This window comes from Molothrus aeneus, chromosome 6 (assembly GCF_037042795.1).
Source record: "Molothrus aeneus isolate 106 chromosome 6, BPBGC_Maene_1.0, whole genome shotgun sequence".
Classification (NCBI taxonomy): domain Eukaryota; kingdom Metazoa; phylum Chordata; class Aves; order Passeriformes; family Icteridae; genus Molothrus; species Molothrus aeneus.
The window spans coordinates 22,647,978-22,662,913 of record NC_089651.1 but is presented as its reverse complement, the minus strand read 5'-3'; the positions used below and the strand labels follow the sequence as shown (position 1 = coordinate 22,662,913).

Below are 14,936 nucleotides of genomic sequence, written 5' to 3'. Positions count from 1 at the left end.
GACTGGTGCAGCAGCTATCACAGCATCCTGCTTGGTAAGCTTAGAAGAAATTTAAATTGGCTAAGTGTGCATTTGCCATCACATGCCCTGAAAGTAATATATTTCACAAGAAAGAGAAAAGCAAATCTGATCTTGACCTTAAATTGCTACTGTGAAGTATTCTTCCCACCATGGGATCAATGAAAGACCACCTCTGTACATCTGTGTAGCTCACTCTCACTCAGAGATGGCAGCTAAATTGGCCACAAGTAGCTTCCAAGTCAGATGAGCTACCACCACAATATACAGCAACACCAAAACAAGGACTATTTTTTTCCAGAAGAAACCTGAGGAGAGAACAGACCACAGGAACTTGCAGATCAAGTTCGACTTCTGCATAGAGCCATCTCCAGCTATGCTGGGATCTGACGTTCTTCACTCCTTCTCATTTAAGCCCTTCCTGTCAATCATTCTGACAGAGTGGGAAACTGGTGCTACAAACAAGGAGACAAGCTCAAGAAAGATAGAAGTTTGTTCCCCTTCAAGTCTTATCTCACAAAACACTGCCAGATGCCACAGAAGTCTAGAATAACCACTGTGACTTTATCTTGCAAGATAACATGGTCTTGCATGTCCCGTGGCTCCCATGGGAGTGGAAGGTACCAATGCTTTGCCCAGAAGCAAGCTGTAAGGGAGGAGGACAATCAGAAGTGCAGTCACCACGCACCCAGGAGTCGCAGCAAGCCTGGGCAGCTTCTTGTACCTTTTACCAGTTTCCCACAGAGAAGGGGGGAGGTAGGAGCCATCAGCTGGGAGCTGCTTGCCCAGCCCCTGCTCCCCAGGGACTGTGTTCCGTCTCTGTCACAAAGGAATTCTCTAAAAACTCCCAGCAGCAGAGCTGTAATGACCACCAGACCCCCATACTGCAATATGTTTATAGGTGTTTCCATAAGGGCATGGTCTAAAAGCCTAAACTGGAATGGGGTACCCATTCTATGTGCAGAGGGCCATCTCTTCCCCAATGCCTTCAGATCTGGGGCAAAGACAAAAGACCACCAACTCATAAACAGAAGAAAGCCCTCTCACTACCTCCTCCCATGCCCATCCTACTATACAAATATCACACTCTCATGCTGCGAGCTTCCTAAGTTTTGATTCTTTTCTATCAAAAATGAATACAATTAGAAGCATATACTGCTTTAAGAAAATCATCATTATACATGGCCCTTCTTTGCTCCTGCCACAATTCTCTCACGCTCAGTACAGCAAATGTGCTGTATGTTCTCTTGCTACTGGCAGGGGCAAAATAAGCAAAATAAATACTAACAGTCACTAGGGACCACCTCTACCAGCCAATGTTTTTTCACAGCCATCATTACAAGAAGGATGGACCTAGTTCAGTCAGGCTCTCCTTTGCATACCTGTGAACATGAAAAAAAGTCCACAGACCTTTGCTGTTTAGAGAAAGAAATGAGACTGTGCTTACTACTACTGTAATAGAAGCTTACCACTAGCCCAGGGCAGGGATGATGGCCATATAACAATATTCATTGCAGAAGAATAGAGAAAGGCTACATCATATGAAGCTTTGGAGACAAGGACAAATCTAAGCAGGGCAATAAGTGGGGTGGGATTTGCTTAGGGCACGTCAGGGGGGATATCTTACAAGCAACATTGGTAGGAGTCTGGTGAGCAGCAGAACATGGAAGATCAAGAATTAATATGATTAGAAGATTCGTAAGAGATTTTTTTTGCACTGCATAGCAAGCATCAGCTCTGTCTGGAAAACAGGAGTTTTCAACAATTAATATTAAACCCATATTATATTGAAAAAGGAAAATAGTTGCTTTTAATTACAGTGTGACTTTATGATAAAACTTCTCTCTGATGGAATGTGCAGCTGGTTTGGCTGCAAGAGAGTCAGGAAGACTTTAAAAGGCTCTAAAAACTTCAGGGATAACTGTGTCACCATAAACTCCCCATCCTGCACCAGCCAGGTTAGTTAGCATTCCCTGACATGCTGGCAGTTCTGCAGACAGGCTAGTAATGAACAAGGTTTGCTGATATTTGAAACAGCCACTCTACAGACAAATCAGCCACTGTCTAACACTCTGCTCCAGCTGTGTATAACCCCATTGGGGTCCAGAGATTGCCCACCATCAGATACTTACATTTTCTCTGAATATAAAAGCCAGGATTGCAGCTGAAAGCTCCGCCAGGAAGATTAACAAAATAAACATGAAGAACTGGAAGAGAGAAGATAGAAACCACAAACATAGCATTAAATGTCTGCAATGGGTAGTAGGAATACAGAGTTTTGCTAATCACCAAGAGATGGAAAAAATAACTGAGGAAACTTTTTTTTTCCCCCTGACAATTAAGAAACTGTATGAGCGAGTCACTTGAAGCACACACATTCCCTCTCTGACCTCATCACAGGACATGGGAGCTTGTGACACTTTTGCCTGGTTCTAATGAGTAAAAGTGTATAAGGTTACAGAACCCATAGCATCCCCTGATAAACCTGCACCAGGTTAAAACAGTAAAGCCTGCTTTGATGGAAAAGTTACATAATTGTGGACATGCTCACAGAGGTTAAGCTGTCCAGACACAAGTGCAGGTATCACATGTCAATGCACACACACACACCCCTGATTGCAATACAAACAACACAGTTTTACTGTAATATAATCACAGCTTATCTTGTGTGGAAGGAGGAAGTGGGATATACCCTCAAATATTTATACCTATGACCTAAAATGGACTGTTTTCATTTCAGGACAAAATTAGCCTTGGTTAATATCCCCCCCCACACAATGGGGTTGCACTGAGTGAAGTACTAACCACACAAGACCTCTACAGAAAGCTGATAACACACCGCAATAATTTAATTTGGTTATGCAAGTATCATCCCTGTCTTGTATGGTATCCAAAGTGTGCATATTCACATCCTTAAGATAAGGGCATGCTGCAGACTTGACAGAAAGCACAGCCTGCACATTAAAAGATAGTAAAAGGGAAACAGGCCTCCAGGTTGAAGTAAAACTCTTTACACTTATGTCATCACAATTTTACAAAAAGGGAAGGAAAGCAAAACAGAGAGGCACATGGCTGTCCAATCTAAGCTGGAACTATATTTCTTCCTGTTGCCTTTGCAACCTTCTGCTGCTTCAATTTAAAAGTTTGGGTTTCAGTCTTGTCAAGGGAACCTCGTTTAGGTGAGGTTACCAAGCCTGGGTGATCCACTGTACCTTCACCCCCCACCCCAGAGAAGTAAATCAGATGCACTTCAGAGGTCTCAGAGAGGGGGACATGCTGCTGGGAGGGTGCTGTTCCTGGGACCTTGTCTACCCAGAACACTCAGGTACTGGGGAGTGTCTCCAGCCCAGGATGAGTGATGGGATTCCTGTGGGCTTCCACTCCAGATTCTGCCTGTTCTTGTGGCCAGTTCTCAGTGACACTGATGCCTTGTGCTAATTTGATGCTGCTTCAATCATTACAAACCAGTAAAAAGAACAAACAGGGATGCGCCATTTAACGTCCTTAAAACAATGAAGGCTGATGCTGAGGAATAGCTATAGGAACAGAGCAGAAAGTGGATAGATTCATACTCTCTCCCGAAATAGCATTTATTCTTGTAGAGAAAATCATGGACTTGAGTAACCATAAGTCTGAACTTGGTGGACATTGTTAACATTCTTAATGCCATAAAGAGAAATTACCATTTGAATCAGCCTGCCTAAAATTCAAACAGGCCAAGAATTTGCTCACAGACTTTGAGATTATTTTACAGAACTGAGTAAATGTTAAGACATTAACTCATTGGCATTGTGTGAGAAAGGCAAAAGTGAATGGAGAACCCTGTAAGACCACATCATGTAGAGGGTAATAAACTTGGTACATGTTACCAGTGAAGATAGATGAAGCAACAAGTAAAAATAAACACAAGAGAAGTCTGGATTTTTGTGTGTGTGAGAGAGAAGTTTATAGAAGGTCTTTCTGAAACAGAAAACAGGCAGACAGGGCCAGAAGTACTATTGTGATCCCCAAGCAATTATTTATAAACACTGTCTGAAAGCCTGTGCATTGTGTACTTCAATAATGGAGAAAGAATTCAAACTATCTGCTTGGAATAGGCAAAATGTTGTTTTGTTGTCAATTATCAGAGCTTTCAGTGATTTTTCCCCACTGGAAAAGCACATGCACCACCCTATCACATTTGTCTTCCTGCTTCTTCAGTGGAGAAAAAAGAAAAGGAGTCTGGGCTCAAATGACAAAACAAGAAAAGTCAGATGAGCAGGGATTTTGGGTTTTAACAGCATGCTGTTGCTTGATTTTACAAAACTAGTTAACTCTCTAATTTATTCTTAATGCTGGAGTTTTCTGTGTGGCTTCTTTTTTTTTCCTGCTCAGAGACTGTTTTAATTTCACCACAGGAGGGCAAAGAACAAGTGATGAGAAAGAACGACGCTTTGCAAATTCACATCATCATCCATCAAGGGATCTCAGCATAGTCACTAAGGTCTAAGGTGGTGATCAAGTGATTAATCCCATCACCCTGCTAATTGCATTTCATTTACTGATTACTGGGAGGCACATGTTCACCCAAGCTCCAGCACAGGTCTGTGCAGAAGTGGAAGCAGTCATTCCCAGATTATCTGTGATAAGCTTCATTATCATTCCCAAACTGATTTACACTTATATTGTGCACTCTGAATTACAGATTTGTAAGTTACAGTAGGAAAAAACTCACAAGCAGCCATTAGGGTTGATGAGAAAAAGATGGATCATCAGTGTTTCAGAACTTGCTCCCATTCTGCATTTGAAGGGTCAAAATCTGCTTAACGTGTTTTCCTCCCAAAAATTAAATTGATTACTGATATGTGAGAGCACAAAGGAGCCAGCTGGTTAATGCACAGGACACAATAACCTCACATTCAAATTCAGGCTTGACTCTTGACATTTGAACATGGATATTCCCCACATCCAAAGTGAACATCCTAAGAAATGGAATCTCTCATACTGGTCCAAAATTTTGCCTCAGCTCCAAGTGATGGTTACAGGAGTTTTCACAGAAGTGGTCTATTAGAAGTTTCCACAAATTAATGCTTTGTGTTTATTTTTCATAACTCATCCAATGTTCCAGTTTCAGAACTGCTGTTCCAAAAAGGCATCAACTGTCTTTAACTCAAAGGACCTGGACCTGCATTCTCATGCTGAGAAATTCGAGGGGCTACTACATCCATTTTACAGGAGTGCAAAACAGGATGTCTGCATTTGAAACTAAGCCAAATGAAGCTAACATGGGCTCTTCTTTTAACAAAGCTGAATTCAGTCCCTTGGTACACAATGTTGTACATTCAATAGTACTTTGGATTCTGATTTTTACAGTGTTGTTTTGCAGTCAGAGGACCTTCAGCACAAGTCATTCAATGTCTGCTTTGCAGGCCACTGTTTGTTCCTTTTTGTTTTTGTGAGTCAGGTCCAAATGCCAGGAAATTCTCACACCCTTGTGCTTAATGCAACATGTTAGGTTCCATAGTGATGGGGTTACTTTTTACCAAAATACAAGCAGCTTAATGAAAAATAAGTCCCTGCAAACACTGAAACCAGAACCTAGAGAACATGTATCTCTCTCTTGTCCTTTCTATCTTCTGTTTACATTTGGACTAAAAGCTTCAGGCATACATTATGCATCACTGAAATCTCACTCAAGCAGCTCTCTGGCTCATCAATTCTTTAACAACTTTGTAAGTGGACTTGATTTGATCTAGCAACTTCCCCCCAGGTACCACCCCCACAAAGACTTACACTCTCTGTTTTGCAAGTGTTCCCAGTCTCTCTGGCATACAGTCATGAATCTTTTGCCTATTCAGTGTCTAAAACTTACTCCTATCAGACTTTGGGTTACACAGATGTTTTAAGATCAGCTGATTTTAACATCAGCTGGTGTGGCCCCAGAAAAGAAGTTAGAAACATATTTCTTCTCCCAGGTCCTCATCCAAGTGCTTCACACTGCTGACCATGAGATGGCTGGCTGTTTAGCTAAGTTGGTGTTGATACAAAAAGCCCTCGAAAATCTGACGGATCAAAATAGAACAATAATTCCTTATTCAGTAATTACTTTTAGAGTTTCTCCTAGTCTGGGGCATTACTTCCAGCTCATATTTTTCTCACATTTCATTCAAAATAAAATAATAATGAAGGTAAATAAATAAAGCAGCAGGGCTCAGAACTACCTCTAGGAGTAAGAAAAGTAATAACCACAAAATTGAGTGTACTGGAGTATAACTAAAATACATGGAAAAACATTCAAATCTGTAAATGCTAGTATATCAGGAAAGAACATGGCCCAGAGCTCCTTTTTTCCAGCCAGGTCACCAATCTGTGTGCAGCAGACTAAAAATATTACTCTCCTCTTCACTTACAGCAACATTTCTCATCAAACTTCACTTTTAGTTTCTTAATCTGACAAGGACAGGCTTTGAAGTAACGTCAGGCTCATTGGGCCTCATCCTTTCCATTTTATTAGGTTCCTCTGGGCAGATCTCCATAGGCTTCACAGGTGCTACATTTATTTTTCTGATTTACTTCTGAGATGAATCACTAGAAATCAAACCCAGAGTGGCTTCCCCAAAAGGGCTCTCATTTGCAGGCTATGAACTCAAGGCATATGGGAGCCAAGGACCAGAGAGAATTTATCTCAGTGAAGCCACACTCATCTCTAGAAAAGGATGGGTTTGCATTCACGAAAGAGAACTTTCCTGTCCTGTTTAAAGTTAGAGACAGGCCTTTTTTGAATCATGAAACAGCTGTGCAAGACACAAGCCTAAAAAAATAGAGTAAGACCGAGATTTTTAAACAAGAAAAAAAACCAAACCAAAACGCACAACAAACCTGAAGTGCCACCAGACCCATTGGGAGAAACAAAAGACCACATTTTACAAAGAAAAAAAAAAAACACACCAAAAGAAAAAAAAAAGAAAAGGAAAAGAAAAAGAAAACTAATGGTCTTTGTCTTTCAATACATAACCGGCAATGCTTTCCAGCAGGAGATAATGGCTGAAAATCCTTCAGCATCAGAACTTGGGAGGAGTGGGGGGCAAGGGCAGAAGTGGTTTATTTCAGCTCTTTGTGCTTATTGATGACCACCATGGGCTGAAACTTAATCCTGTTATTCAGGGGAAAATTTGTCCGAAGGTATCAAATCTGGTTCATTTTAGGAGCAGAGTAGGCTGTATCAGGGAGTGACCAGCTATTGAGAACAGCAATGACAGCAATGACTGCTGTGATGCAGTTTTGGGCTGGGCATTTCTGCTGGCATGGGGGGCTCCCTTGCACAGGGGCTGTGCCCCAGCATTCCCTCCTTTGTTGTGAACCCTCAAGGAATGAATCTACAAGTGGAACAGTGGGTTTTGAATAGCCAAGAAAGGACCATTTTTGGTCACTTTATAGATGTAGAAAAAGACCGAACAACCAAATGGGGTCAATTAGAATGAAAGCTTAAAAGGATTAAAATACATTCCCAGACTGGGCTCAAATCTATATAGGTGAAAAAGCAAATTATCTGTATCAGAAGCAGTGTGTAAAACTATCCTAAGCCTGCTTATCATGTGAAGGAATAATGACTACAACAGCAGACACCCATTCCTGTGCTTATCCCAGCATCATCTATCCAGTCACCCCTACGAAGCACCAAGAGGCCAACAGAAACTGCAAGGGCACTTACAAAGAGCAGGAGACATTTGTTCTCACGGATGGCACCACAGCAGCCCAGGAAGCCCAGCAGGAAGAGCATTGCTCCCATGGCCAGCATGATGTACGCTCCCGTGAAGAGCAGGGGGTTGGCAGCCACTATCTCTCGAAAACCTGTGGGATCCACAATGACCCAGATTCCGAGTCCCAGCAGGCATGCTCCTCCCAGCTGTCACAGCACGAGGACAGGAGAGAGAGGGAGACAGGTCAACACAAAACAACTGCTGCAGAAAAACTGGATTCATTGCTATCTTTGGATCAAAGACGTTGATTTGGAGAATTTATGTTTCTGCAAAGGCATGCTGTGCAGGTGACTTCTGACATGCTGCTCTTAGTATCTCTTGCTCAATAAAGGAATCATTTGCAGCAAAAGCACCTTTCTTTCTTGACACATCACTACCAACTGTTTACTCCCTCTGTACTGCTGAAGGACAGTCTTGGTCTGCTGCCACATCTGTGGAGGACAGTGAAGGGGCTCACGTGACCCATACTGCCACAGAGGCCAGGGTGGCTGGGCACTCCCACCCTGCCTTTCAAAAACAAAACCAGCTAAGAATGACTTCACATGTGGTAGGGAAATTACTGCTCCCGAGTGAAAACCTCAGCAGGGCACCCAGGACTAGAAAACAATTTCTTCTGCCATTCAAGAATGAACTATGTGCATCATTATTTACAGCTTTCCCTGTGGTTTCCCCTGTCAAGGACAGCAATAACTCAGACAACAGTGACCACTGTGCTGCCTTGCTGAATGTTTGGGCATCTTTGGATGCTGCAAAACACTCAGTGATTGCTAGTGCACAACAGAGGGGATATTCTGTATTGTGGCATCTTTACCACACTATAGCCTATCCTGCTGGGCAACAGCAGGCTGCTGGAAACAGGGATCCAGAAAAGAAAGTGATTTCCAAATACTTACAAATATAAAGAAATTGAAAAGAAACATCAGGTATTTCATGCAGCTCAGACAGTCTCCCTCCATGGTCTTCAGGGTCCTTTGTCCAATTCCTCCTGCAAAACAACAGCACTTTCTTAGCACACTCATCTTTATTGGAATGACACAATTCTATCTCCAATCTATTTGTATTTCCCCCAAGACCCTGTGGAGTTCATTATAGAGAAGAGCTCTTTTCTTACCTGAAGGGGGAACACGGCACAGGCTAGTAAGAGATAATGATTGCTGCCTGGTGCCTTTGCGTTCTTTAAGGTCTGAAGGCAAACACAGAAGTGAAGGGGAAGGTTGCAGGAGACCAAAGGTCTAGCTTTACTTGCAGACTGAGATACTGGGGAAAAAATATGCCTCGACACATGAAGAATTTTTTTCCCCCACTCCTTAAAGCTTGTCAAGTCTGAGAATCACTGGATGTACCTGTCTATTTCACGCTGAGAAAAGGTCATATTGAAACAGGAGCCAGAACAAGCTGTGCCCAGTCAGAAGACACACAAAGACATTTGGGACAGCTATCTCCATACAATCTCCCTCTACAGAATGAACACCACACAAATATGAACAGCTTCAGGGAAGCTTGTAGACACTTGAACTTGGAATGACAGCAATGCAAGGACATGGCAGGGCCCAAGGAGGACATCCTCATGTGGTTACTCAGGCTGGGCACAGCACCTGCTTGCCATGCAGTGTGAGATGTTCCTGTGCCAGGGAGATCCTGCTGCTCTATGCCCCACCCTGCACAGGTCCTTTGCAAGAAGAACCCATGGATCAATGTTGGAAAGCTTTTGAGGCCAGGAAAACATGCTAAGGAATCTTAACCAGTTCTGAAACTCAGTGTCTGATTTAGACAACAAACTCCTTGGCCAGTGCTTCTGTTGGAAGAGCAGCAATAAATCCCGACCAGGTGAGGCTACACTGGAGGAAAGTTCCTTCTTGCTGTTTATGTAATGAAGTGACTATGTGTCCAAATATGCCAGTACATCACTAAGTACCCTAGAGGGACAGACAAATAAATAAATGAAATAGTAAAACTTCCACTGAAACAACGCAGTCATGGCACTGTGCACAGATGGAGCCATACATTTGCAAACACAGAGACACAGGTTTGCTTGGCTCCCCAGAGGAGCCTTCCCAAAGCCCACATGCTTCTTAATGCATCTCATTCCCTTTCTCCACTGCAAATTCCATTCCCTAACAGACGTGTATCTAATGATATGCTATGTTAGCAAAGGCCATTTAATTCACTTAAAATAAAAAACTGAAATTATTCAAGATTTTCTCCAGGCCAGAAATAAAACTGCCTTTCACTCCATTGTTTTTGTTAAACCACAAAATCTGTGAGTGCTCTAGAGCCTCATGAGATGCTTTCCTCTGTGACCATAGGCACTGCTCTGCTTTAGCCTAAGAGCAGAGAAAATCCATGGCAGGCAGCACGGGGCTGGTAAGAGACAGATTTTTGTTACACAGTGTGTGTTTGGTATACTGCTTTCACTTGATTAAAATCAAATCTCTTCCTTCTTTGTGAAAAAGCTGAAAGGCTGAGACACAAATGGTGTTTCACAGGAGCTCACGTGGGCTGTTTTCCCTCTGCAGCTCCCTGTACCTGGGGCAGGACAGCAGTGTGCCTCTGCTGGCTGGGTACTGCCCAGGGAACTCTCTTTGCTAGAAGAATTGCTTCTGGAGAAACACAAACCTGAATCTAAACCTGAGAATGAGGACAATGTTTCTTCTTTAAAAGTTTATTTTCTTATACCCCTGGTACATAATTGTTCTGCCCAGAGAAATTCAAGGACAAGATGGTGACTACAGGAGATGGGGTAGGGCACAGAGCTCAGATGTGTGCCTGCAGGAAATGCCCACAGCTCCCTGACATTGTTTGAAGCCATGTCTGCAAATCTGACAGAGAAAAGGGGTTCTTGAAGTCCAGAAGGCTAAGGAGCTGGGCAGGGAATTCTTCAGTTTTGTGGGAAAAGTGAGCCTTCAGCTCCACTATGACTTGGACACTAGAGAGGGATATGAAAACACAGACAAATCAATAGGGTACTGGGATTTCAAGAGTCCCACAATTAGTGTCACATAGATGTTCCCATCACCACACTAAAAATTCATGCTCCAGTGAAACATAGAATGGCTAAATCTTGGTAAATTAGCCAAAGTCTTAAAGTAAGTCTCAGAAAATTCAAAGTCCTGCTGCCTTAAGCACCCACCTGTGTGATCCATATTACAGTAGATTTTGTTAAAAAAACCCAAAAAACAAACAAAACCCAAAACAGTTTAGCCTTGTTGACACTATGCATAATTCACACACCCCATTACAGTCACTCACATGAAAAACAATGCCTGTGGTTCAAGAAAGAAGCAGCTCCTAAGCCTAACACTGTCTTGCTGCTTTGTCGTGTTGATAAATCATGTTCCTGTCTTACTTTCCTTTCCATGTCTGGGACTGCTTCCTCTGTAAGGTGAGTAAGCTCCCTTGGGACTGCTCCAAATTACATGAGCTGAATACAGGTCTACTTTTATTTACAAAGACAAACATAGGCTATGATTATTTGCATCTCTCCTGCCTGCCCATCCACTCAGTATGTTAAAATGTTTTCCAGGCATAAGAAGGGAAGGGAGATTATAAATCCATTGAGCAATCAGATTCTGGAAAGTTTGCTGTCCAGAAGAACCAGTCAGTCACACAAACCTGGGAGTAGCATGAACACATGCACATTCAGCTTTGACAAACAAGGGCTCCCTTCTTCTTTGCTTGGGAAAGAAATTGTCCCCAGCAGTGGTACTGGGCTCAGATTTGTAATTCCTGAACCCACTACACTTCTCACAGCCAAGCAGTAACTAAGTGCAACCTTACTCATTACGCTGTGCTTCAGATCAAGACCACACCCACTGAGGCTTTCAGATTCCAAACTTCTTCCACTCAGGATGAGCGAATGGAGCTCAGAGGCAATAATGTGAGGTCTGGGCTGGTAAAGCCAAGAACAAACCATATCAGTTTCCACATCAAAAGAACTCAATGCAAGCCTCCAATTAGCTTTGCTAATTAGCTGAAGGTACCTGGAGTCCCTGATGACAGGCTCCATGGCTAAAATAACTGACATTAAAGGACAGTCCTGACTCACAGAGATGGGCTTTCATTCTACTTTTCTTTTTAAGCCATACACACAAAGAGCAAATTATCTGAGTTACTCCTACTACACACTGATACAAGTGTGATAAGAACTGAATGCCTATGTCCTAATCTACCTTTTAAAAATACCTTTACTCCCCTCCTCCAGGCCCCAGATCTGTGAGAGATTAAGTTCTTCTCTGCAGGAGACATTTAAAGCTAAGCAAACATGAACAGTCAGAACTGCAGAAGACAGAGGCTGACAGATGCTCTCTCTGGCTTGTCCCATCTCAGACCTGTGAGACACATGAGATGCATTTGTTTTTGTCTGAAATGTAGCTATAAATGTTCAGCTTTTTCTAAGGCACATTATTCTACATTTCTCTCTCCCCTGTATCCCCCATTAATTTTATCTTGGAAAGGGATGGGGAGGCTAAAACTCCTCAGCAGTGTAGCCAGGAAACACAGCCCAGCTGCTGTAATCAGTTAGGAATAAAGTCTAGTTTTTAAGGCAATGCATTTTTTTGTTCTCCAGCCACTTCCTTCCTTTTTTCATTTGCTTTGCATGCCTTGCAGCTGCCTTGAACTTCACATTTCTAAAGGCAGCTGCCCAACCACACCCCTTCAAAAGGCCTCCAATTTTTCCTCTTTGCTGCCACTGACATTTCCCTCAACCCCCATATTCCTTTAACACTGGATTGAAACCCATGGATTCACTTAGATTGCTTTTTTACCTTTGCTTTGAAGAAGGAATCACTGAAAAACTTAGGTTGGACCAGACTTCTGGATTTCACTGAGTACAAGCAAGCACCCACTGCCTCCAACCTGGGCCAGTTCCAAATCTGATCCAACTTCAAAGTTAGAGCATGCTGCTTAGGGTCACCTTAGTTAAATTATGAATATCTCCAAGGACTGAGATTCCCCTCTGAACACCTCTACCAATGTTTGATGACTTTGTTTGATAAAAAGACTATTCAAAGCAGCTGCCCAAGGTGTGTCTGAGTTACCTGGTAGCAAATGGAACAAGAGCATCTCATGGATGTGCCAGTCTGTCAGAACTCTCAGGAGCACCTTATCTTCACCAGTCTCTATCCTCACATCTTCTGTATTTTGTCACTCCTATCCTCTACTGAAACCAAGTGTGTGAACCATTTTCCTTGCCCATCCCTGACAGGCCACTGCAGACAATTTGTGTTTCAGTATAGAAATTCAGACAGATTGACTGATTGCTCATCACAGTCTCCCCATCTCAAATACTTGATAGAAAACACAGAATAACTGAGATTGAGAGAGATGTCTACAGGTTCTCTTGCCCTCATGCAAATGACTTTTTCAGTCACTGCTCTTCTATCACATGATCTGTGTATATCTTCTCTCAACATAAATATCTCTGCTGTCAACATGCATGAAGAACTTGTCCACTGAACTGATGCTGAACTGTTGCTTCCTCTAAAATGTCAGAACCAGTTCTGCAGTACTTCCTACAGAACATTAGCCTGTGGCTGGAGCAGGAAATGATGCCAACTCACACCTACGTTCATAGCCACTCACAATGCACCAACTAAAAGCAGATGTGTTTGAAGTTCTCCAGAACCAGTACCAGGTACCTTTAAAGGTATTAGAAAATATGGAGTAGAGTCTCTTTCAAGTAAATGTATTGATTTCTAGAAGCTGTCCCAGATAAGGTGTCACTGGGAAAATCCCTGAAGCTCTTTGCTACACCAGTGGCAAAGGATCAACACCACTTGGCATTGCTCTATGGTGTCCCCTCCCCAGCAGCGTGGCAGGCCACCCTTTGGCTTGCAGGCATGGAGACAGCATGCTTGCCTTCCTTCCCAAGTACACCTCTCATAAGAGGATTTCTGAGTTCACTACCTGCAAGCAGTATTCAACTCTGGTGGGATCTCCTAAGGGAACATACCTAACAGGAAGGGCTTCCAGAAAATCCTCTCAGAGCATTATTTTCTCACAGTCTGCTCCTCTAGCTGCAACAGAGATTAGGGGCAGTTTCATAAGGAAGGATGACTTTCTGCAGTAACTCACTGGTGACACAGTGGCAGATGAGCTGTGTATTTCTTATTGCCTCCAGCATGCCATAGCCATCCTTAAGCTGCTCCAACAGAGATACAGAGAAAGTACCTGGCATTCAGACAGAGCAAGCCATTAACAGTACTCACCTTTACTAATCTTGGGACTTGAAGCACAGCGTCTCTTCCAGTGTTTAATTGTCTGCGTGTCCCATGTATCCAAACTTGTCCTGTAAGAGAAAAATACACAATTACTGAAGTCAATAAAATGCATGTTAAATATGCAATTTATTAAAACACACCATCCTGATGAAAGTGCTCAGTCTAATTGCCACCTTAATTTGGTGTACATTAGCACTAATGAAGAGCTTTTAATACCCAGTGAGGGATTCAATTCCTCAGAATCTCTGTAACAATCTTTGGGGGTGTTTTAAATGCCCACAGACCACATGTAAATGTATAGTCCCATTACACCTGCACTTCATACCACAAGAGGACTAGATTAATACCAGCTGCACCTTCAATATTTTATAGGAGGTTTAGACAAACTTTAATCTGCTGTGACTTTACAGCCCATTTACTGGGAAAATGGAAGGAAGATGGAACACATCTTTGGGAAGCCCAGCCATTAGGAGCAGCTGTGTAAATGTTGGGTGCTATCCCTCGTTCTTCCAGCCAGCTGTCACGCCAAGTTGAGCAAACTATTTCCTCTCCCTCTGCCTCACTGTCACTGCCTGGGAAGCAGCAACAGAGGAACAGCAAAGCCACAGCCCTGGTCACCCAAAAGTATTATATACATATATACATGTATACATATATGTGTGTGTATATATATATATATATATGTGCAGGCAGAGGGACTCAGGTGCAGACTGCCACTGTCTTCAAGGTCACAATCACAGTTTTCTCAGTAAGTTTTAATTTCTGCCCACATAATGCTAAAGAGAGCCTTTGACTAGGCAAAGGTGAGGTGAGAACTACAGACTAATGTGCAAGGCACGCATGTTTGACTCTTGCTTTCTCAGGGCACCCGCTCCTACATTGCTTTTTCCACACATCTGACACAGCCCCAACTCCATACTGCAGGGCCTGTGGGGAAGGAGCAGTCTTTCACTCTTCA

The 14,936-nt window shown here is 42.8% G+C and overlaps 1 protein-coding gene across 5 annotated transcripts in view; it reads right to left on the bottom strand.

Moving 5' to 3' along the window:
- TSPAN18 (tetraspanin 18) overlaps nucleotides 1-14,936 on the bottom strand; it is a 121,025-nt gene that overhangs the window by 12,410 nt on the left and 93,679 nt on the right. For all 5 annotated transcript variants that reach the window (XM_066552841.1, XM_066552843.1, XM_066552844.1 and 2 more), the window contains exons 3-6: nucleotides 13,967-14,046; nucleotides 8,651-8,742; nucleotides 7,709-7,903; nucleotides 2,151-2,225 (exon numbers count right to left, since the gene is read on the bottom strand). In XM_066552841.1, coding sequence (XP_066408938.1) covers nucleotides 2,151-2,225; nucleotides 7,709-7,903; nucleotides 8,651-8,713 — 333 coding nt within the window. In that variant the 5' untranslated portion in view covers nucleotides 8,714-8,742; nucleotides 13,967-14,046. The remainder of the gene's footprint in view (nucleotides 1-2,150; nucleotides 2,226-7,708; nucleotides 7,904-8,650; nucleotides 8,743-13,966; nucleotides 14,047-14,936) is intronic.